The sequence below is a fragment of the Artemia sp. Qi Xiang Cuo genome, chromosome 8, assembly GCF_049724085.1.
Source record: "Artemia sp. Qi Xiang Cuo chromosome 8, ASM4972408v1, whole genome shotgun sequence".
NCBI classification, from domain to species: Eukaryota; Metazoa; Arthropoda; class Branchiopoda; order Anostraca; family Artemiidae; genus Artemia; species Artemia sp. Qi Xiang Cuo.
The window spans coordinates 76939711-76965847 of record NC_142801.1 but is presented as its reverse complement, the minus strand read 5'-3'; the positions used below and the strand labels follow the sequence as shown (position 1 = coordinate 76965847).

At 38.5% G+C, this 26137-nt stretch overlaps 1 protein-coding gene across 1 annotated transcript in view; it reads left to right on the top strand.

The window, feature by feature from the left end:
• LOC148949806 (B-cell receptor CD22-like) overlaps positions 1-26137 on the top strand; it is a 392914-nt gene that overhangs the window by 20779 nt on the left and 345998 nt on the right. Inside the window, exon 2 of the mRNA XM_089093108.1 lies at positions 9137-9272. Within this exon, the coding sequence (XP_088949234.1) occupies positions 9137-9272 (136 nt within the window). The remainder of the gene's footprint in view (positions 1-9136; positions 9273-26137) is intronic.

Sequence of the window (26137 nt, the reverse complement as noted above, 5' to 3'; positions counted from 1 at the left end):
TCTTGCCAAGACGATACTATAACTGTCACAAAATCGGTCACCTCGCTTCCCAGTGTACAGCTGAACCTTTATGCTCTAGATGTGCCTCATATGAACATCGTTCTACGCGAGATGAGCCATGCAGACAGCCGACATTCTGCGTTGAATGCAAAATCGGCAGTCACACGTGTTACAGTGTAAAATGTCCCTCAAACAGTAATCCACAAAAGAAATGACATCTGAAGCTTTTGCAGTTAAATGTTTATCGCGGAGCATTAATGGCTCGTTCGCGAATAAAATTCTGATCTTAGATGTTGTATTTGAGTGGAATTAAGTTGTCTGTTTACAAGAACATTTCGTCACAAGCCGCAGTAAAAGTATTCTTAGTTTTAATAGTTCAGTATCGGTTTATTCAGTTTCAGCGAAGCAGCTAAGTGGAAAAGGGCGACCCTCCTGTGGTATTGCCACTTTCGTTCGTTCGACTGTAAGATCTAGTGTATTTGAAGTCAATGATAATTTTCTAGCGATTCGTGTTGAGGGTTGTGTTTTTATTAATGTATATTTGCCAACAAATTACCATGATGAGCTTTCGGAGCGTGCTTTTTCTTATTCTAGTTATAAAGTGTATTAACCGTATTAGATCCTTAAGCCTTCAATGCATATTAATTGGTGACTTCAATTGCGATTTGAATGAACCGCCCTTATCTAGATCTTTACGTTCTACGGTGTTGCTTAGTATTTTTGAAGACCAGTTTGATCTCAAGTGCAAAGATTTAAATTTTACACACGTACACGCCTCAATGTCTGCATCTGATGTCGATCACGTCGTTGCGTCCGCAAATCTCAGGATTTTGCCTGTCAAGGTTGTGCTTGATTTTCAGCTATTTGATCACTTATTAATACAGTTCTCAGCTGAGATTCCTTGCCACAGCTCAGATACACAAACGCAAACAACTTCGAAAACACCTCCTAGGTCTCGCCGTGATTGGCGTAAAATTAACCCTGTTTTATTTCAAGAAGAAGCCGCCAGAGTCCTTAGTAAGATCCCTGTCCCTTTCCATCTTCTCTCTAGATTAAATGCTCTTTCAAAGGAGGAAACACAACTAGCAGTCGATATTTATTGCGCATAAATTGGCCATCCACTTCGCAGTGCTGAAAAGGTAACCGTCCCTCTGAGTAGACCCCGTCATCCTACCCTTCCTGGCTGGTGTGGATATCCAGATTTAGTGGATACCCATTCTAAGTCTAAATTTTGGCTTCAAATTTGGATTTCTTGTGGACAATCCTGTTCGGGGGTAGTCAATTCAATCCGCCTGCTCACAAAAAGAAAATTCACGAAGGAGTTAAAAGCTACCAGGAAAAAGATGATTGATATCGAATCTACAAGGGCCAAAATTAATCCTTCTTTCCTTTGGCGTTTTCTGTCCTCTAAAGGCGATGAGTCTTTGTCCGCATCTGCTATCCCTGATTCTGAATGGAACACTTACTATGGGTCAGAATTTTTGCCTCCTGACCCAGCCCTCAATGAAAGATATGAAGCTGAGCTGGACGACTTCTTAGATAGTTGTCCTCAGGGTGATTATGTTGTAACAAACCTTAAACCTCGCCTGCGTATGCAGCCTGTCCCAAGCCAGGATAAAGAGCGAGGGTTGGGCTGTGGGCTTGCGACCCACACCCGGGACCTCAAGGGCCTGCCCTCGGGGGAAATCCTAACTTAAACCGAAACATCAAGTTTGAGCCTCAGATTTTCGGACCCCCTTTTGATGACGACCTCTGCATACCCGCGGACAAGATTTGTGAATGCGAAGCAATAACTCAAATTTGGTTTCTGGAGCGTCTGCACAATGTCTCAAGACTCCAAGACTGAACAAGTGCTAAGAGCACTGGAAAATTACCATCTTGACCTTCTAGCTCTGTCAGAAGTTCGATGGCTAGGATCTGGATCAAATAAACTGGATGGAGATGTGACCATTGTACACAGAGGTTCGCAGCAAAAGTGTGAATATGGAGTAGCACTAATGATGACAAAACAGACTCCCCAAACTTTACTACAGTAGACACTGGTCTCACCCAGAATCCGAAAAGCCCACTTCATCGGCGTGCTTGCGAAACTGTCAGTAGTAATATGCTACGCACCCGCTAATGACGCCAGCGACAAATCAAAAGGCTAATTTTACAGAGCTTTCAACTCCATGGCAAACAACATACCACGGCATGACATGCCATGTTTTCTAGGAGACTTTAACGCGAAAGTAGGGAACGACCAATCCTTTTCCTCTGAGGTTCTCAGCGAGCATAACCTGGGTTAGCGAAACGAAAACGAAGAACTACTTATCAACTTGTTACTCTTTAACGACTAACTAACCGGAGGTACCCTATTTTCCCATCAAGATGTACCCAAATATTCTTAGCTATCTCCCGATGGCCATACCCGAAATCGGATTGACCATTGTCTTCGGAGCAGGAAGTGAAGATCAAGCCTACTTGATATAAGGGGATATAGAGGAGCTGACGTTGGCTCAGATCATAATCTGATGGCAGCAAAAACCTGCCTCAAATTGAAAAGAAATAGAAACGCAAATAAGGCTCCCTTAAAGCCAGTATTTAACTCGGATAAACTGAGGTTGAGGGAATTAAAACAAGCCTGTAAACTAGAGATACGGAATAGATTTGAAGCCTTGTCTTTACTATATGATGCTCATAGCAATCAATACTGGGAAAGCATAAAGTTGTGCTTTCACAATGCCGCGAAAGCCACCATTGGGTACCGCAAGAGTCTAAAAGTCCAGTGGCTATCTGACCAAATATGGGAAATCATTCAGAAAAGGAAAAAAGTAAAATCATCCCTTATCCAAAGACAAACCCCCGACCAACAGATCCTCCGAAGCAATGAATACCGAGCTGCGGATAAAGAGGTAAAAAAGAGTGTCAGAAAAGACTAGAGAAACCTGCTGGAGCGAAAAGCAGCACAGGCAGAAGAGGCGGCGGAGAGAGGTGATTCAAGAACTGTCTATAAAATAACTAAGGAGATTATTGGGAAGAAATCCTCTGTTAAACATGGACCAGTAGCAGACCCCTCGGGCATCCTGATAACACAGCAGTCTGACGTAAACGAAGTTTGGGTCAGCCACTTCGAGAAGCTGTTCAATAGAACTCCACCAGAGGATCCCCCAGAGATCCCAGCAACAACACTGTTTTCCTTAGATATCAGCGCGAATCCGCCGTCATTCACTGAAATTATAGCAGCAGAAAAGAAGCTGAAAAATGGGAAGTCGCCTGGCGAAGACAGGATATCCGCAGAAATGATCAAAGCGACTCTTATGACCTGCGTCAAGTTCAGGACAGCGTTTATCGCAGAAATCTGGACGACCACCAAAATACCTTGGGATTGGAAACGCAGCACCCTTGTGAGGATCTTTAAGAAAGGCGATGCGTCCCTCCCAGGCAAATGGCGAGGAATCTGCATGATTTCCATACCTAGCAAATTGCTGACACACATTTTACTGCAGAGAATCAGCTCGCAGCTCGACAAACACCTTCGCGACGAGCAACATGGATTCAGACCAAACCGTTCATGTGCAGACTTGATATTCACCCTACGGCTAATGACGGAAGAAAGCAGAGAATGGTGCTCCAAAATCTATATGATATTCATTGATTTTGAGAAGGCATTTGACTCAGTAGACCGCCAAAGTCTGTGGAAGATCCTACTGCATTACAGAATCCCTGAATAGATAGTTTCACTGATTGTTGCGTTTTATGAAGATAGCGAGTGTTGTGTAAAGACACCAGATGGCCAAACCCGTTTCTTCCGCATTATGTCAGGAGTTAAGCAAGGTTGCGTCTTGTCACCGCTACTTGTCGTAATTTTCATTGATTACATACTGCGAAGTACAAGCACAGACGGAATCCAGCTGAATCCAGAAACAAGCCTGAGTGATGTAGACTTCGCTGACGATATCGTCGTGCTAGAATCATGCAAGGAAAGACTCCAAGAACTCCTTGACAAAGTGAGGGAGAGAGGCGGCCATGTCGGCCTAAAAATAAATAATGAGAAAACAAAATGCATGGCTACCACAGATTCACCCCTGAGCATCACTTGCGGAGACCAACACATAGAGAAAGTTGTCCATTTCAAATACTTGGGAAGCATAATAGAAAGTACCGGATTGACCAGAAAAGAAGTGCTCACAAGAATCGGCCAAGCTAATGGGGCCTTCAATAGATTACGGAAAGTGTGGCGGTCCCAAAACTTCTCTATACGGCTAAAGTTACGACTCTTCAATAGCAATGTTATGCCAGTGCTGCTTTACGCTGCCGAAACCTGGCACCTGAACCAGGAGCAAGAGCTAAGAATACTTGCTTTCGAAAACACATGTTTCAGAAGAATTCTCACCATCCGTTGGCAGCAGAGAATAACAAACCAATTCATCCTTGACAAGATTGGCCAGTCTCTTGTGACACATATTATGAGAGTCTACCGATGGATGTACCTTGGCCATGACCTACGTATGGACAATTTCTGACTACCAAATGCAGCATTTCATTGGCAGCCATCGGGTCCACGCCATAGGGGCAGACCCAGAAACACCCTGTGGCGAACGTACCAGACAGATCTCCGTAACCTGCACACATCAATCCAACCTCAGTGCGAGGACATACTTGCAGCAACAAACCGGCGGGAAGATTGGCGGCTCCTTCTTGTTGCCCTGGGTGCCTCTGGAGGCACAGGCGGATCTAAGGTCTAGGGTAAGAGGGTGCTGTATGCAAGGCCATCTGTCGCCTAAAACCTAAACAATCTTTTGGGAGTGATGAGATCAGCGCACCCCATCTAAAAAGTGGTAGGCCTGCTCTCATTAGTCACGTAACTCTCCTGATACAGATTATTTTTATTCAGGGTATTGTCCCAACCACTTTCTCAATTGGAGATCTTATGCCAGTTCCTAAAAAAGGAAAAATGACCATGCAATGCTCCTCTTTCCGTCCAATCACGATTGCTACTTCTCTTTCAAGTTATTTGAACTTTTATTCGTAGATGAGTTTGAGAAACTGTGTTGCAGTCCACCAAGACAATTCGGTTTCCAACGCGGTATTGGTTGTGCTGAAGTGCTCCGTGTCGTTGCATATGCTCTCCTGGATGCACACGAATCAGGAGAAAGCCTAGCGACCGGTGCCTTAGACCTGCAGAGAGTGTTTGATTCATTGATTTATGTGCTTATGTTGCTAAACTCAGCTAAAAGAGGAGTGAACTCAAATATCATTCAGGCTTTCCGTGATCTTTTTTCTCGCCTTCGCGTGCGACTCAAGCTCCCTCCCAATAAAGGCCTTCCACCAGCCCCACGGTCAGCTTGATGCCAGTCCGTAAAGGTGCCCGTCAGGGGGCAGTTTTATCCCCCAATTTATTCAACAACTACATTATTGAGCCTCAAGACAGCTGTCCTTCATCATGCATTCTCAGTTCCATTGACATTTCCGTAGTATGCTATGCTGATGACACGCTGAATCTCAGCCGGACGCTTAACAGTCTTTTTGAAATATTCTCATGTCTGCAGTCCAATTACGAGAAAGTCGGTCTGAGATTTAACTCAAGACTGTTTTTAGAAGGCAACCAAAGACAGAGTTTGCCTTTGCCACTCTTGCTGATATTTCGGCATCTAGGCTTCCGTTTGAGCAGACAATTGAACCAAGGTAGGTAAACTGCTTTACTACCTCTACAGTTTGACCACAAATTTCCACAGATGACAGGGGGTTGGACGGCGTTTTCTCAACGGGCATTATCTTGGTCTTCGACCAATTTATTTTCAGACCGAGTTTCTCAGTGGCAGAGGCCAGTGTTTCCAGTGTAGTTTTGAGGTCACTAATGTTTTGCATATTAGCGCCACATCGTCGGCAAAGTCAACGTCTGAAAGAACTCTTCCAGCAAAGCCTATGCCAAACGGCTGCATCTGCTGTGTTTTATTCAGGATGTGGTCTATTACACAATTAAAGAGCTCAGGTACAGCGGCACATCCTTGCCGGACACCGTTTCTAATTTTGAAATATCCGGAAGGCCGTCCATTTACGATCACCGGGCTTTCGGTGTTATTTTACAGCTCTTTGAGAAGACCGACGATTTTCGTTGGTACGACAGCAGACTGAAGGATTAACCATAGTGACTGCCTATCGGCAGTGTTGAAGGCAGATCGAAAATCGACAAAGGCAATGTACGCCTTCCTCTTATATTCAAGAGTTTTCTCTACTAGCTGTCTAATCGTATGGATTTGCTCGGTGGTGGACCTGCCTGGCATGAAGCCAGCTTTCTGGAGGCGACGGAGGGCATGGAGATAGCTTGTTGCCCGTTTGAGAAGCAGCAAAGCGAAGAACTTTCCAGGAACTGAGAGTAAAGTTATGCCACGATAATTGCTACATTCTGCTTTGCTCCCCTTTCTCTTGTAGATTGGTACAAGTAGGCCCTTCTTCCAGTCTGAGGGGATTTTTTCAGAGTGCCACACAAGGTTAAACAGCATTTGTAGCCAGAGGATCATCGCTGGACCCCCATTTTTAAGAAATTCCGATGTTAGGCCACATATTCCTGGCACTTTGTTATTCTTTAGCTTGCGGGTGGCAGCTTTTATCTTCTCAGCTGTAAATTCAGGACCATCAGGAGCAGGTATGGTAGTAGCCGCAGCAGCCACTAGCTCGTGGTCCGTCTGGTCTGGTGGATCTGAGTTGAGCAGTTTCTCAAAGTGGTCCTCCCACTGGCGGAGGCATTGTGATTGGTCGTAGATATTCTCAGCGCTAGCGCTTCGAAGGTATGACGTAGTTTGAGTGTGCTGACCTGACAGCGCACGAAGAATCTTGTAGGTGGCTCCACTGTCCTTTTTCTTGGTGGCCTCTTGCAGTTCGGATGCCTTGCTGTCAATAAAAGCCTTGCGGTCTTTATGCAGCATGGAATTGCGCTCTTTGTTTAGCAGTCTGTATGTAGCCATGTCCCCGCCAAGACGTGCTTCTCGCCTGAGCTCTATGATGGCAAGGGAGTGATTACTGATCCAGTCGTTTTTCTTCCGTTGCCTCATTCCAACAGCATCAGTTGCTGCCGCAAGAGTGTTCTCTTTGAAGGACTTCCATGCAACTTCAATATCATCGCATTGGCCGAGGACCTCAAATCTGTTGGATATCTCCACATGGTACCGCTCAGCCAGAGCGGGGTCCTATTGGATGCGACTGGCATCAATTTTCCGAGAAGACTGGCTGTTCTTCATAGCTTTGAGGCAGAGCTTAATTTTGGCTGCTACCAGCCGGTGGTCGGTGTTCCCGAGCTCAGCGCCACGGTAGATGCGGCAATTCTGGACAGACGACAGCCATCGTCGACGTACGATGATGTAGTCGAGCATCTTCTTTGTTGATCCATTATTGCTATACCAGGTGTACTTGGCTATATTTGGTCTCTGGAACCATGTGTTCGCAATCGTTAGATTGTGGGCCAGACAACAATTCAGCAGCCTCTCTCCATTATTGTTTAGGCTATCCACTGTAACAGGTCTAACAGGGAGATCCCACAGGCCTGAGTCGTTTGAAACACTTACATTCAAGTCTCCTAGTAGGAGGAGGTAGTCGTGGGGAGGTACAGAAGATAGTTCAGAACTAAGCAGGTTATAGAAATCGTCTTTGTCTTCTTCATCAGTGTCGTTTGTGGGGGCATACCACGTAATGAAAGTTATTTTTCCTTGCTTCCCATTCAGTCTTACGGTCAGGAGTCTAGGCGATACTGGTGGGAATGACAGGAGGGCCCTACGTGCAGCACTGTTCAGTACTTGGCTAAGGCCTCCTCTTCTTTGGCTACCGCCAGACCACAGCAATGAGCGTCCTTCACCTATGTCCTCTTCACCATGTCCAGGGAGGTGTGTTTCGGTGACTCCAGCTATTGTGACTTTATATTTTTTTTTTAGTTCTTTTGCTAAAAGAAGCTTCGAACCAGGTTGGTTCAGCGTCAGGACGTTCCAGGTGGCCATATTGGTGCCACCTTGGTCAACGATGTTCAGAGGGGATCGTCCATGGGCGGTCCGGGCTCGAGGCGGGATTTGAGAAGACATATCCGAGGCTGAATTAAGTCTGATTCCATTCGTAGCAATAAGGGTTTCGGGAGGAGGGCTGCCAACCCAACCGTCCCTAGGTGCACTTGGTTCCCCGGTGGCTAGCCGGATATCTAGAGGCACGTGGAGGGTCGCTCATCATGCGCCAAATTGCATGGGAACTATCTCTGGACGAGCACCACTGCCTCCTATATATATATATATATATCTAACCCAGTCTTAACCCAACATTTAACCCAGTCTGACCTTTGTCCGCAAGGTCATCATTCGTATCCGAACTATTATCAAAAATAGTACTGGTTGAAAATTTTACCTGCTTTTTAATTAAACTATTATAAATCGAATTGATACTAAAATCCCCTTCATCTCTATTGATACTAATACCCCAATATATTATCTTTTTTTATTTCTTTAATTTCCCTGAATCTTTGTAAAAGTCCTACAGACGTATCTACTATTTTTGTTTGATCAAATAAAATACTGTGATGAGGAAAATTATAAATATGTTCTGCAACAGCTGACTCAAACGTTTCTGGTGTTTTGTTTTGTTTTAGAGCGCAATCTATTGCATTCTTATGTAGCTGTAGCCTATTTTCTAAAATCTGTTGCGTTCTTCCCACATAAAATTTACCAGAAGAGCATGGAATTTTGTATACTCCCTTTTGCAAATTTCTCGGTACCTTGTCTTTCCCTTTATTTAACTACGATCTTATATTTTGTCCTGATTTAAATGTTGTATTTATATTATGTTTTTTTAATTCTCTTCTTAATTTTTGTGATAATATATATATATATATATATATATATATATATATATATATATATATATATATATATATATATATATATATATATATATATATATATATATATATATATATATATATATATATATATATATATATATATATATATATATATATATATATATATATATATATATATATATATATATATAATCGTATTTTTCAAGGGAAAATAAAGATGACAAGTTTGCAAAGTACGCACAAAGTGCATTCAAAGTTGTTTACTGTTACATCTATTGGTACAAATTTTTTTTCATAGTTTTTTTTTTTCTTTTATAGCTCATATTGAAGCTGTCATTAGAGGTAGTGCCACTCTGCCATGTCCTGTACAGCCGGAAGATAAAAACGATTCACTGCTTCTTGTCCTATGGTACAAAGCAGACGATAATAACGTTGGTAACAGCCCTATTTATAGGTAAGAAATTGATTACGGCTAGAAAATATTTATAACTGATCTCTTTAAACAAACCATAATTGTGTATAAAGCCTATGTATGTATGTACTTTTTTCAAAAGCGGTTCCATAATTTTTTTTTTGGAAAACTTGCATCGTGGGATTTTCTAATCTAAAAATGGTCTATATAGTTCAGAAGTTTGAGAGAATGGGCTAGGAGCCTTACTTTCAGAAAAAAAAAAATTCAGGTGAATGACGTTAAAAATAAAAGTGAACAACAAAGAAATATGCGGTTACAAGACATGCGATAACGAGGAGCAGAACACAACAAAAACGAATGTGAAGAAAAACGAAAGATTCGGTTAAAAGATGTGCCACAGCAAGAAAACAGAAATATGTGGTTAGAAGATAAGTGATAGCGAGAATTACAAGCAACAGTAAGAATCAGAGCGTGCCAAAAATAATTTGGAAAATTGACATCTTGGGATTTTTTGACCTGCAAAAACGATCTACATAGATCAAATTTATGAGTAAATTTCAAAAGAATAAATTAAATAATTTCCCCCTACCCGCGGAGTGATCTTGTCGTTTTTATATCTATGACGCATTTAACATTACAAAAGGAACTTAGCTGCATATAAGATTCTAAGTGTGATGATTCTATTTACTAAAGGTGTTTTAAGCAGTTTCATAATGCCTTGAAGACAAATTAAACAGCCTAGACCATCAAATGTGAAAAGACTAATCCGAGCAGCTAAGGAAAAAGGATACTGAAGAATTTCTAGAATAAAGATAAACGAAAATGAAGAACAAAGAAATATACAGTTTATATACTTGCGTCAATGACAATTACAACGAATCAAAAACAAAAATAAAGAACAAAGAAATATCCTGTTAGGAGATAAGCGGCGGGCAAGGATTAAAACAAGTCATAAATAAAAAGGAAAAGCAAAGAAATCTGCTGTTACAACATATGCGACAATGAGGAACAGAACGAATGTAAAATAAAAGACAAGAACAAAGAAATATTTGGTTAGAAGATACTTGACAAAGAACATGAGAATTAATATATACGCAAGATACGTGGCAGCAAGAATTACAAGCGACAGCGACAATAAGAAAGCGTCAAAATGAAAGTGGCAAGTCAATGGAACCTTTCAACGTTGTATGTATTCCCCATGAAACACTCTGTTTTCCCGAGGAAAGTGTAGTAAATTAATGTGATTCATTTGGATATTGGTGCTTACAACGAAAATCAATTTGTAAAAGCCCTGGGAGTGCCGGGGTCCGGCCTCAAAATCGCCATAGTTTTTATTCTTAAAACTGGCACATTGACATTCCTGGCAAACGAAACAATCTAGACAGGTCACAACTTTAAGGACAGGTCACAACTTTAATTCTTTGATATTCCCTGTCTCATGGACTACTACCAAGTCTGGGGACCCAAAAGTCCCAAGCTGATCAGATCAACTCTGATAGACTCCCTACCCTGCGTCAAGGAAAAATAATTCTTGTAAAATGTAAGGAAACTCACATTTACAATTTAAAAATGTATGGCTAAAAACAAAATAGAAAAAATCCCTTCCTCTCGACCAAGTGAAAAATACTACCAATGGAAACCAACTCAATCCAAACAATGGAAAAACTATAGGCTATTCGACAAGGAATGTAAAGGGGATATCATAATGTGTCATACACACAGACCGTTTCCTCAACCAGCCATGCAATTGATGACTGCAATATTCAGACGGAAAATTAAAGTAGAGCTGCAAGGATAAACAACTTAAAATCGAGAAATTTTAAAGAACAATAGAAAAGTGAAAAAGAAAGTTCGGATAAAATAGGAAAAGGATATTTACATGATGTTCAAATGGGTATTCTGTTACCCAACACACCTCCACTAAGATAGATGGTCACGGTTGAATCCCTCTTAGTAGAAAGTTGAAATGAAAACAAAAACCTAAACTTCAAAATATCAAATTTTATATAGGTTTAAGATCCACTGCTATCTATCGCGTCTCAGTGCCATACCATTCGAATGAAGCAACTGGAAATCGGTTTAGGCTTTGAAGAAGTAAACCCGTGAAATAAGTGGACAATAATCTTACTAATATCACAGGCAGCGCGCTAGCGCTGCCTGAGTAAGGAACGATGTGGGCACAATGTTTTTTTTTCTCCATACCCGGGCACTTCGTATCGAAGGAGTTGTCGTAAAAAACTTCGAAAAGGGCTCATTCGGTTGGAAATCAGAGTGGCTAGTGCCCTTTTTAATAGTCGAAAGTGATTGGAGGGAAACTAATCCTCCCCCCCCCCACGCCCATCATTCCCCCAAAAACATCCAATCAAAATTTTGAGATAGCCATTTTGTTCAGCATAGTTGATTTCCAGATAGAAAATATGTTTTTGAGGAGGACACTCCCCAAAAACCCTCAGGGCAAGGGTTTTAAGTTATGCCCTCGGGGGCATATAAGGTTTTTATAGAAGGCGTTGTCGTAGAAACTTCAAAAAAGGCTCATTCGATTGGAAATTCAACGGGCTAGTGCCCTTTTTAATAGTCAAAAGTGATTGGAGGGCAACTAGACCTCTCCACGCTTATCAATCCCCCAAACACATCCAATAAAAATTTTGAGATAGCCATTTTGTTCAGCGTAGTTGATTTCCAGATAGAAAATATATTTTTGAGGAGGAAACTCCCCCAGTTATGTCCTGGGGGTATAAAAGATTTTTATTGAAATCTTTGTCGTATTAACTTGAAAAAGGGCTAATCAGATTTGAAATTCAAAGGGGTGTTACTCTTTTTGATAGTCGAAAGTGATCTGAGGGCAACTAGCCCCCCTCTCACGCCCACCTTTTCCCCAAACACATCCAATCAAAATTTTTAGATAGTCATTTTATTCAACGTAGTTGAAAGTTTTGGAAATTAGGTCTTTTAGGATGACAACCTCTCCTCCCACAGCCCTCAGGGCAAGGGTTGTAAGTTATGCCCTGGGGGTATATAAAGTTTTATTGAAAGCGTTGTCGTAAAAACTTCAAAAGGGCTCATTCAATTGGAAATTGAAAGGGCTATTGCCTTTTTTATAGTTGAAAGTGATTGGATAGCGACTAACGCCCCTCTCACGCCCACCATTTTCCCAAACGCATCGAAATAAAATTTTGAGATATCTATTTTGTTCAAAGAAGTTGAATGTTCTGGAAATTAGGTCTTTTAGGATGATACTCCCCTCAGAGCCCTCAGTGCAAGGGTTGTAAGTTATGCCCTGGGGCATATAAAGTTTTTACTGAAAGCATTGTCGTAAAAACTTCAAAAAGGCTCATTCAATTGGAAATTGAAAGGGCTAGTGTCTTTTTTAATAGTTGAAAGTGATTGGATAGCGACTAACGCCCCTCTCACGCCCACCATTTTCCAAAACACATCCAATCAAAATTTTGATACATCAATTTTGTTCAACGTAGTTGAAAGTTCTGAAAAATTAGGTCTTTTAGGATGATAGCCCCCTCAGTGTAAGGGTTGTAAGTTATGCCCTGGGGGCATATAAGGTTTATATAGGAAGTTGTTGTATAAATTATTGGCTAGAACAGTTACTTGAGCTAGAACTAGACACTTGAGAACGAGACAAGAAACGGGACTAAATAGAGAGGGACACTCCTCCACAACCCTCAAGGCAATGGTTTTAAGTTATGCCCTGGGGGCATATAAGAACGATGTTGGCATAATGTATTATTTATCAATTTTTCCGTTAGACCAGGGCACTTCGTATCGAAGAAGTTGTCGTAGAAACTTAGAAAAGGGCTCATTCAATTGGAAATTGGAGTGGCTTGTGCCCTTTTTAATAGTCTAAAGTGATTAGAGGGCAACTAACCCGCCTCTCACGCCCACTTTTTCCCCAAACACATCTAATTAAAACTTTGAAATAGCCATTCTATTCAACGTAGTTTTAAGTTCTGGAAATTAGGTCTTTGAGGATGACCCCCCCCCAACAGCCCTCAGGGCAAGGGTTGTAAGTTATGCCCTGGGGGCATATAAGGTTTTTATATAAAGCGTTGTCGTAGAAAATTCAAAAAGGGCTCATTCAATTTGAAATTGAAATGGCTAGTGCACTTTTTAATAGTCAAAAGTGATTGGAAAGCAACTAACACCCCTTCCACGCCCACCATTTCCTCAAACACATCCAACAAAGATTTTGAGATAGCCATTTTGTTCCACGCAATTCAAAGTTCAGGAAATTATACCTTTGAGCAGGACACTCCTCCCACAGTCTTCAGGGAAAGTGTTATAAGTTATACCCTAGGGCTATATAAGGTTTTTTACTGAAATAGATGTCGTAGAAACTTGAAAAAGGGCACATTTAATTGGAAATTCAAAGGGTTGCTGCCATTTTGAATAGTCTAATGTGATTTGAGGGCAACTAACCCCCCTCTCACGCCCATCTTTTCTCCAAACACATCCAATCAATATTTTAGATAGCCATTTTATTCAACGTAGTTGAAATTTTTGGAAATTAGGTCTTTAAGGATGACAACCCCTCCCCCCCCCCCACAGTCCTCAGGGTAAGGGTTGTAAGTTATGCCCTGGGGGCGTATAAGGTTTTTATCGAAAGCGTAGAAACTTCAAAAGGGCTCATTCAATTAAAAATTGAAAGGCCTAGTGCCTTTTTTAATAGTTGAAAGTGTTTGGAGAGCGACTAATGCCCCTCTCATGCCCACCATTTTCCCAAACAAATCAAATCAAAATTTTGAGATATCCATTTTGTTCAACGTAGTTGAAAGTTTTTGAAATTAGGTATTTTAGGATGATAACTCCCTCAGAGCCCTCAGTGCAAGGATTGTAAGTTATACCCCGGGGGCATATAAAGTTTATATAGAAAGGTGTTATAGAAATTTCATAAAGGGTTCATTTGATTGGAAATTGAAATTGCCATTTTTAATAGTCGAAAGCGAGTGGAGAGCAATTAACCCCCCTTTTACGCCCACCATTTCCCCCAAAAAAATCAATCAACGTTTAGAGATAGCCATTTTGTTCAACGTAGTTGTAAGTTCTGGAAATTATGTATTTAACGATGACAAATCCCCCAGAGCCCCAAGGGCAAAGGTTGTAAGTTCTATCCTGGGGGCATATAAGGTTTTTATAGATAGAGTTGTCGTTAAACTTTATAAGCGGCTTATTCAGTTCGAAATTGAGAGGGCTAGTGCCCTTTTTAATAGTCGAAAGTGATCGGAGGGTAACTAAGCCCCCGCTCACGCCCACCATTCCCCCAAACGCATCCAATCAAAATTTTCAGATAGCCATTTTTTTCAACGTAATAGAAAGTTCTGGAAATTAGGTCTTTGAGGATGACACCTTCCCCCCAGCTCTCAGGGCAAGGGTTGTTAGCTATGCCTTGGGGGCATATAAGATTTTTATTGAAAGTTTTGTCGTAGAAACTTCAAAAGGGCTCATTTGATTGGAAACTGAAAGGGCTAGGGCCATTTTAATAGTTGAAAGTGAATTTTGAGATAGCCATGTTTTTTAACGTAGTTGAAAGTTCTGGAAATTCAGTCTTAGAGGATGACAACCACCCTAACAGACCTTAGGTTAAGGGTTGTAAAAATACAAATGAATGTGCATTGTCAGTTTAATATACATATAACGATATTTAGTAATCAAAATGTTAATATTATTTGATTCATTAAAGTTATAAAAGTAAAAACATTTATATTTTTACAGTAAAGTGCAAATTTTTTTCTGCCCTTGGGAAGGCATAGGGGTTTTGCGCCCAACTTATGTTAATTTCTGCTCGTTTTGAGTTTGACTCGGTTAATTATTGTAATTTCTGTACGTTTTGGGTTTCATTTATTTATCGATGCTGATTTGTGGTAGTTTTACGCTTGGTAGATTATTTGATTTTAATTTTGCTCATTGTTTTGTTTAATGAAGTTTTTTACTTTTCTTTGAAAAACTTATTTTGTGGAAAGTTTTTTTCATTAATCAAACAGTTCGTGGTAACGAACTGTAAGTAAGGAGCGACCCGGCTCAATGGTAACCGAAACTCTAGAAAACGGGTTTTTGATACCAATAGATACATCAAAAGAATCAGATTTCAATGCTGATTTCAAATATATATTTCATCAAGTTTAGTGCTACCCATCAAAAGTTACGCGCCTGAGAAAATTTGGCTGATTTTCAAAAAAAAGGGGAAAGACCCCCTAAAAATTATTGAACCTTAATGAAAATCACACCATCCTATTCAGCGTATCAGAGAACCCTACTGTAGAGGTTTCAAGTTCCTATGTACAAAAATGTGGAATTTTGCTTTTTTTTTCCAGAAGAAAGATCACGGATGCGTGTTTATTTGTTTTTTTGTTTTTTATTTTTTTTTTCTCCAGGGGTGATCGTATAAACCCAATGGTCCTAAAATATAGCGGGATGGCTCATTGGAACGGAAATTAAAAGTTCTAGTGCCCTTTTTAAGTGACAAAAAAATGAAGGGCAACTAGACCCCTCCCACGTTGATTTTTTTCCCAAAGTCACCCGATCAAAATTTTCAGATAGCCATTTTGTTCAGCGTGGTCGAAAATATGATAAATATGTCTTTTAGGATCACTTAATCCCCCGAAGTCCCCAGGGGGAGGGCTAAAAGTTATGAACTTTACCCAATGTTAACATATAGTATTAGTTATTGGGAAGTATACAGAAGTTTTCAGCAGGGTTTTTTTCTGGTAGTGGGGAAGGTCGGGGGTTATGTTGGAGGATCTGTCTATGAAGGAAGTTTTCATGGGGGAAGGGAAATTGCCATGAAGTGGGCGCCGGACTTGCCAGCATTATTTATTGGTTATTGGGAAGTATACAGATATTTTCAGGAAGGATTTTTTTCTGGAGGGGGGGGGGCTAGAGGAGGGGGTTACTCTGGAGAATCTAGCCGTGGAGGATGTTTCTTTGGGGTAAGGGACAGATCTATGAAGGGGGTGCCGGATTTTCAAGCATTATTTAAAAAACGATCAGAAATTAAATAAAAAAAAACAAGTTTTTTTCAACTGAAATGTAAGAAGGAATATTAGAACTTAAAACGAACAGAAATTATAACGTATGTGAGGGGGTTCTCTCCCAAGTCAATACCTCGCTCTTTACGTTATACGTGTTTTTTTTTAGTGCATTCAAAAGAGCTCTCTATTCTAATTAAACGGCCTTTGGTATTCAGGGGTTTGTGAATCAAATTTTTTTTTAACTTTTAACGTTAAGAGCGTGGTATTGACTAAAGGGAGAACCCCCTCATATACGTAATAACATACACGTAATAAAAAAAAACAATAAAAAAAACAAGCGATACGGCTCAATAGCAATCGAAACTTTTAAAAACGGAATTTTGATGTCAATAGTAGAGATCTAGGTTATATTTCTAGGAGCTTACGTTCTTTTCGGTGCTATTTGGGGAGATTATGTTCCATGGCACCTTTCCAAGGCAGATTACCAAACTGGTTTTTTGGCAAGGTCTAATGTGGTCAAACATGTTTTGAGAGTATGGTCATTCTTTGTTATTTAAAAAATTGGACGCTACATTCAGAATTCTTTGATTGACATTTGCAAAAAAGGGTTTAGCATTTGCAAATTTGATCCTATTAAGGTGGAAAAAAAAGAGTTTAGCATTTGCGAATACTTCAGAGCCGACTTGCTAGCGAAAAACCCGTGTGATTGACTTGAAATAAAAAATTTTAACAAGAAATGGCTGAAAAGTGTTTTGGGGGAGATGGGATGATTGTGTACTGTAGAATATACAAGTGATGTTTGGACAGTGTTGTCAATTTAAAATAGTTTAACGTTATACTATACGAAGAAGTAAAACGAATTTTTTTGTTAAATAAGTAGTTCTTGTATCTTTTAAAAGAGCTTTACGGGGTTTGAGGGACTCTGTTGCCTAATTCCCTGTGGTTTTTCTTTACTTTGTGTCCATAAAAAATGAAATTTTTGTGTTAAATAAGTCGTTTTTGTATCTTTTAAAAGAGCTTTACGGGGTTTGAGAGACTCTGTTAACTGATTCCGTGCGGTTTTTCTTTACTTAGTGCCCATTAAAACTAAATTTTTTTTTTAAATAAGTAGTTCTTTTATCTTTTAAAAGAGCTTTACGGGGTTTGAGATTTTAATGCAGTAGTTTTTTTTAGTAAGGACACTCGATATCCTAAAAGTGCTTGATTAAAACTTTTACCTTGAGAATCGATGTTGTTAGAGGAATTTCAAAAGGATTGTTTATGAGTGCTGGCGTATCTGATGAAATAATTTAGGTCGTATGATCAATTTAATTTTTTTTAATGCAGTAGTTTTTTTTAGTAAGGACACTCGATATCCTAAAAGTGTTTAATTCAAACTTTTACCTTGAGCATCGATGTTTTTAGTAGAATTTCAAAAGGATCGTTCATAAGTGCTGGCGTATCTGATGAAATAATTTAGACTGATGATTAATTTAATTTTTAATTATTTTTTTGCAGTAGTTATTTAATAAGCACACTCGATATCCTAAAAATGTTTGATTCAATTTTTACATTGAGCATCGAAGTTTTTAGTAGAATTTCAAAAAGATCGCTTATAAGTGCTGACCTGTCATTGATGAACTAATTCATGTCGCATGATAATTTTTTTTAATGCAATAGTTTTTTCAGTAAGGACACTGGATATCCTAAAAGTGTCTGATTCCAACTTTTACATTGAGAATCGATGTTGTTGATTGACATTTGCAAAAAAGGGGTAATTAGTGATTGGATAATTTTTTAACATGAAAAGTATTTAGTTTAAATAATTCTAGGAGGAATTGATTTTTGTGGGTGGTACGGAAAAATGGTACGTGTTAAATATTCGGGTAAACATTCGACTATAAATAAGGCTATTGTGTCTTTCTGAACTTTCTGTGAGAGGTAGGGGTAAGTATTTAGTTTAAATAATTCTAGGAAGAATTGAGTTTTGTGGCTGGTGTAGAAAAATGGTACGTGTTGAATATTCGGGTAAACATACAACTAAGAAACACTTCACTATAAATAAGGCTATTGTGTTTTTCTGAACTTTCTAGGACAGGGGGTAACTATTTAGTTTACATATTTCTAGGAGGAATTGAGTTTTATGGATGATATGGGAAAATGGTACATGTTAAATATTCGGGTAAACATACGACTATAAATAAGGCTATTGTGTCTTTCTGAACTTTCTTTGAGAGGCGGGGGTAAGTATTTAGTTTAAATAATTATAGGAGGAATTGAGTTTTGTGGCTGGTGTGGGAAAATGGTACGTGTTGAATATTCGGGTAAACATACGACTAAGAAATGCTTCACTATAGATAAGGCTACTGTGTCTTTCTGAACTTTCTAGGGTGGGGGTAAGTATTTACTTCAAATAATTCTAGGAGGAATGGAGTTTTGTGGCTGGTGTTGAAAAATGGTACGTGCTGAATATTCGGGTAAACATATGACTAAGAAACGCTTCACTATAAATAAGGCTATCGTGTTTTTCTGAACTTTCTAGGGCGGGGGTAACTATTTAGTTTAAGTAATTCTAGGAGGAATTGAGTTTTATGGATGGTATGGAAAAATGGTACTTGAAAAATATTCGGGTAAACATACGACTAAGAAACACTTCACTATAAATAAGGCTATCGTGTTTTCCGAACTTTCTAGGGCGGGGGTAACTATTTAGTTTAAATAATTCTAGGAGGAAATGAGTTTTATGAATGGTATGGAAAAATGGTACTTGTTAAAATTTCGGGTAAACATACGACTAAGAAACGCTTCACTATAAATAATTCTATCGTGTTTTTTTCCGAACTTTCTAGGGCGGGTGTAAGTATTTAGTTTAAATAATTCTAGGAGGAATTGATTTTCGTGGGTGGTATGGAAAAATGGTACGTGTTAAATATTCGGGTAAACATTCGACTATAAATAAGGCTATTGTGTCTTTCTGAACTTGCTGTGAGAGGCGCGGGTAAGTATTTAGTTTAAACAATTCTAGGAGGAATTGAGTTTTGTGGCTGGTGTGGAAAAATGGTACGTGTTGAATATTCGGGTAAACATACGACTAAGAAACACTTCACTATAAATAAGGCTATTGTGTTTTTCGGAGCTTTCTAGGACGGGGAGTAACTATTTAGTTTAAATAATTCTAGGAGGAATTTAGTTTTATGGATGGTATGGAAAAATGGTACACGTTAAATATTCGGGTAAACATTCGACTATAAATTAGGATACTGTGCCTTTCTGAACTTTCTGTGAGAGGTAAGTATTTAGTTTAAATAGTTCAATAAGTACTTGAGTTTTGTAGCGTGTTTGTAAAAAAAATACTTTCTGAATATTCGGATAAACAAATGACTAAGAAACGCTTTACTATAAATTAGTTTATCAAATCTTTCTTAACTCTTTAGGGCGGGGATAAGTATTCAAATTAAATAATTCTAAGAGGAATTAATTTTTATGGATGGTTTGGAAAAATGATACTTGTTAAATATTCGGGTAAACATACGACTAAGAAACGCTTCACTATAAATAAGGCTATTGTGTTTTTCCGAACTTTCTAGGGCGGGGTTAACTATTTAGTTTAAATAATTCTAGGAGGAATTGAGTTTTATGGATGATATGGAAAAGTGGTACTTGTTAAATATTCGGGTAAACATACGACAAACAAACGCTTCACTATAAATAAGGCTATCGTGTTTTTCTGAACTTTCTAGGGTGGGGGTAACTATTTAGTTTAAATAATTCTAGGAGGAATTGATTTTTGTGGGTGGTATGGAAAAATGGTACGTGTTAAATATTCTGGTAAACATTCGACTATAAATAAGGCTATTGTGTCTTTCTGAACTTTCTGTGAGAGGCGGGGGTAAGTATTTAGTTTAAATAATTCTAGGAGGACTTGAGTTTTATGGATGGTATGGAAAAATGGTACTTGTTAAATATTCGGGTAAACATACGACTAAGAAACGCTTCACTATAAATAAGGCTATCGTGTTGTTCCGAACTTTCTAGGGTGGGGGTAACTATTTAGTATAAATAATTCTAGGAGGAATTGAGTTTTATGGATGGTATGGAAAAATGGTACTTGTTAAATATTCGGGTAAACATACGACTAAGAAACGCTTCACTATAAATAAGGCTATTGTGTTTTTCCGAACTTTCTAGGGCGGGGGTAACAATTTATTTTAAATAATTCTAGGAGGAATTGATTTTTGTGAGTGGTACGGAAAAATGGTACGTGTTAAATATTCGGGTAAACATTCGACTATAAATAAGGCTATTGTGTCTTTCTGAACTTTCTGTGAGAGGCGGGGGTAAGTATTTAGTTTTAAATAATTCTAGGAGGAATTGAGTTTTGTTGCTGGTGTGGAAAAATGGCACGTGTTGAATATTCGGGTAAACATACGACTAAGAAACACTTCACTATAAATAAGGCTATTGTGTTTTTCTGAACTTTTTAGAACAGGGGGTAACTATTTAGTTTAAATAATTCTAGGAGGAATTGAGTTTTATGGATGGTACGAAAAAATGCTACGTGTTAAATATTCGGATAAACATACGACTATAAATAAGGCTATTTTGTCTTTCTGAACTTATGTGTGAGAGGCGGGGGTAACTATTTAGATTAAATAGTTCAATGAGTAAGGGAGTTTTCGAGCTTGTTAGGCAAAAAAGTAGGTTTGGAATATATGGACAAGCAAATGACTAAGAAATGATTTACTATAAATTAGGTTCGCGAATCGTTCATAGCAATCTAGGGCGGGGGTAAGTCTTTAGTTTAAATAATTCTAGGAGGATTCAACTCATGGATACACAATACAGATATTATAAAAAAAATTTGTAATTTCCAGACTTCATTTGCATGCAATAGATACCGAGAGTTCTATGACTCCTCCCCGCAATGACGTCTAAGGGTTTTATGACTCCTCCCCACAATGAATTCAGATGGTTTTAGGACTCAACCCCCTAGCCATAGCTCCATTCAACCTTGACCGAAGTTATAAAAGTTTGATGAAGTATTTCTCTACTTAACAACTACATTAATAGCTTCCAAGATGATAGGACTGTATGACACTGAATTTATCGGTTTGAAAAGTTCATCTTGTGGTGTTATATTTGAATTTGCATTTTTATTACTGTCTATGGACCACGAAGAAATTGACTGTTATCATTGGATAGTGAACTATAATATGTTTGAGTATGAAAAAAGCTTGTGGAGTACTACATTACGTCATATAAACAGACTGGGATTCTACGATAGACTGATTACACCACTTAATAATACTGGTCAGGAACTGAGAAATGTTCAGGAGGAAGTCAATGAAATTTGCAGCTTTTTTGGGGTTGAAGCACTCTACGTAAAGGGTAATGTACCTACAGATAAAGTTTTAATTCAAAAGTGTGACCCTAGGATTCCACTTTTCAATCTAAAAAAGTTTAAGTGTCCTAAATTTGAAGGGGCTTATCACCGTCCTGAAGACGAGATTAGGTTCTTCGCGCAGTGGATACCTAAGGACATACCTGATCGTGATAAATCCATAAGACATGGTAAAAACTATTCTATATCATGGGACTATCGTTTCTGGGCATTTAAGAGTGAACTCTAAGTACTATTTTTATGTAAATATGTGTTGTTGTTTTTTTCTAAAAAAAATCTGTTAATACATTTAAGCAATAAATATCTTTAAGCTTAAACCGTCTTTATTCTTTAGAATAGTTCTATTCATTTCATTAAATTATGAAGAAATTGTAAGTAAGTAACAATCGCTTTCTTGAATTCAATTCCTGGACACAATACAGATATTTAATTCAAGAAATCATGATAAAATTGTAAGTAAGTAATAAACTTTTTATTGTTTTCACCTATTGGATACACATAACGGAAATTTGATTCAAGAAATTTTGAAGAAATTGTAAATAGGTAACAAACAGAGACGACACACACACACACACACACACAGAGACGACACACACAAAGTGACGACTTACACATAGAGACGACACACGCACAGAGAGGACAAACACACAGAGACGATACACATAGAGGGACAACACACACACACACACACATAGAGCCGACTCACACACAGAGACGACAAACACACAGAGACGACAGACACAAACACACAGAGACGACAGACACAAAGAGACGACTCACACACAGAGAGGACAAACACACAGAAACGACATGCACACAAATAGAGACGACACACACATAGAGATAACACAGACACAGAGACGACACACACACACACACAGAGACAAAACAAACACAGAGACGACACATACACAGAGACGACAAACCCACAGAGATGACACACACACATTAAGACGACATACGCATAGACAGGATACACAATACAGAAATTTAATTCAGGAAATTACGAAAAAAAATTTAGACGGGGTTACGTGCGCGCACGTAACCCAAGTCCAAAGGAATTGAAGAGTGTGTGGTAGGCTGGATTGTGCTCTTCTTGATGGGAAAAAATCAGTGAGTCAGAGTTTATTGGAGGGTGATATGGCTCACTTTTCTGGAATAGCACTTTTGACAATTATGTCGTACGGGGTTACGTGCGCGCACGTAACCCTGTCTGAATTTTTTTTTTCATAATTTCCTGAATTAAATTTCTGTATTGTGCATCCTGTCTGTGCGCGTGTCGTCTCAATGTGTGTGTCATCTCTGTGGGTGTTTTGTCTCTGTGTATGTGTCGTCTCTGTGTGTGTTTTGTCTCTATGTGTGTGTGTCGTCTCTGTGTCTGTGTTGTCTCTGTGTGTGTGTCTTCTCTGTGTCTGTGTTGTCTCTATGTGTGTGTCGTCTCTATGTGTGTGCATGTCGTTTCTGTGTGTTTGTCCTCTCTATGAGTGCGTCGTCTCTCTGTTTCTGTCGCCTCTGTGTGTTTGTGTCTTCCGTCTCTGTGTGTTTGTCCTCTCTGTGTGTGAGTCGGCTCTATGTGTGTGTGCGTGTGTGTGTGTTCTCCCTCTATGTGTATCGTCTCTGTGTGTTTGTCGTCTTTGTGCGTATGTCGTCTCTATGTGTCAGTCGTCTCTTTGTGTGTGTAGTCTCTGTGTGTGTGTGTGTCGTCTCTGTTTGTTACCTCTTTACAGTTTCTTCATAATTTCTTGAAAGAAATTTCCGTATTGTGTATCCAATAGGTGAAAACAATAAAGAGTTTATTACTTACTTACGATTTTATCATGATTTATTGAATTAAATATCTGTTTTGTGTCCAGGAATTGAATTCAACAAAGCGATTGTTACTTACTTACAATTTCTTCATAATTTAATGAAATGAATAGAACTATTCTAAAGAATAAAGACGGGTTAAGATTAAAGATATTTATTGCTTAAATGTATTAACAGATTTTTTTTTTAGAAAAAAACAACAACACATAGTTACATAAAAATAGTACTTAGAGTTCACTCTTAAACGTCCAGAAACGATGGTCCCATGATATAGAATAGTTTTTACCATGTATTATGGATTTATCACGATCAGGTATGTCCTTAGGTATCCACTGCGCAAAGAACCTAACCTCGTCTTCAGGACGGTGATAAACCCCTTCAAATTTATGACACTTAAACTCTTCTAGATTGAAAAGTGGAATCCTAGGGTCACAGTCTTGAATTAAAACTTTATCTTTAGGTACATTACCCTTTACGTAGAGTGCTTAAGCCCCGAAAAAGCTGCAAATTTCGTTGACTTCCTCCAGAACATCTCTCAGTTCCTGACCAGTATTATTAAGTGGTGTGATCACTTTATCGTAGAATCCCAGTCTGTTTATATGACGTGATTTAGTACTCCATAAGCTTTTATCATACTCAAACATATTATAGTTCACTATCCAATGATAACAGTCAATTTCTTCGAGTTCCATAGACAATAATAAAAACGCTCATTCAAATATAACACCACAAGATGATTTTTTCAAACCGATAAATTCAGTTTCATACAGTCCTATCATCTTGGAAGCTATTAATGTAGTTGTTAAGTTGAGAAGTACTTAATAAAACTTTTATACCTTCGCTCAAGGTTGAATGGAGTAATGGCTAGGGGGATGAGTCCTAAAACCATCTGAATTCATTGTGGGGAGGAGTCATAAAACCCTTAGAAGTCATTGCGTAGAGGAGTCATAGAACTCTCGGTATCTATTGCATGCAAATGAAGTCTGGAAATTACAAATTTTTTTTATAATATCTGTATTGTGTATCCATGAGTTGAATCCTCCTAGAATTATTTAAACTAAATAGTTACCCCCGCCCTAGAAAGTTCAGAAAAATATAATAACCTAAATTATAGTGAAGCGTTTCTTAGTCATTTGTGTGTACGAATATTCCAAATGTAACTTTTTTACAAACCACCTACAAAACTCAATTCCTTCTTGAATTATTTAAACCAAATACTTACCCCCGTCTCTCACAGAACGTTAAGAAAGACACAATACCCTAATTTATTGTCGTAAGTTTACCTAAATATTTAACATGTACCATTTTTCCATACCATCCATTAAACTCAATTCCTCCTAGAATTATTTAAACTAAATAGTTACCCCTCGTCCTAGAAAGTTCAGAAAAACACAATAGCCTTATTTATAGTGAAGCGTTTCTTAGTCGTATGTTTACCCGAATATTCAACACGTACCATTTTCCACACCAGCCACAAAACTCAATTCCTCCTAGAATTATTTAAAACCAAATACTTACCCCCGCCTCTCACAGAAAGTTCAGAAAGATACAATAGCCTTATTTATAGTCGAATGTTTACCTAAATATTTAACACGTACCATTTTTCCGTACCACCCAAAAAACTCAATTCATCCTAGAATTATTTAAACTAAATACTAACCACCGCCCTATAAAGTTCTGAAAAACACGGTAGCCTTATCTATAGTGAAGAGTTTCTTAGTCGTATGTTTACCCGAATATTTAACAAGTACCATTGTTCCATACCATCCATGAAACTCAATTCCTCCTTGAATTATTTAAACTAAATACCTATCCCTGCCCTAGAAAGTTCGGAAAAACACGATAGCCTTATTTATAGTGAAGCGTTTCTTAGTCGTATATTTACCCGAATATTTAACAAGTACCATTTTTTCCATACCATCCAAAAAACACAATACCTCCTAGAATTATTTAAACTAAATAGTTACCACCACCCTAGAAAGTTCGGAAAAACACGATAGCCTTATTTATAGTGAAGCGTTTCTTAGTCGTATGTTTACCTAAATATTTAACAAATACCATTTTTTCCACTCCAGCCCAAAAACTCAATTCAACTTCGAATTATTTAAAACTAAATACTTACCCCCGTCTCTCACAGTAAGTTCAGAAAGACACACGAGCCTTATTTATGGTCGAATGTTTACCCAAATATTTAACACGTACCATTTTTCCGTACAAGCCACAAAAATCAATTCCTCCTAGAATTATTTAAACTAAATAGTTGCCCCCGCCCTAGAAAGTTCGGAAAAACACGATAGCCTTATTTATAGTGAAGCGTTTCTTAGTCGTATGTTTACCCGAATATTTAACAAGTACCATTTTCCCATACCATCCATAAAACTCAATTCCTCCTAGAATTATTTAAACTAAATAAAAAACCCCGCCCTAGAAAGTTCGGAAAAACACGATAGCCTTATTTATAGTGAAGCGTTTCTTAGTCGTATGTTTACCCGAATATTTAACAAGTACCATTTTTCCACACCAGCCACACAACTCAATTCCTCCTAGAATTATTTAAAACTAAATACTTACCCCCGCCTCTCACAGAAAGTTCAGAAAGACACAATAGCCTTATTTATGGTCGAATGTTTACCCGAATATTTAACAAGTACCATTTTTCCATACCAGCCACTAAACTCAAGTCCTCCTAGAATTATTTAAACTAAATAGTTACCCCCGCCCTAGAAAGTTCGGAAAAACAC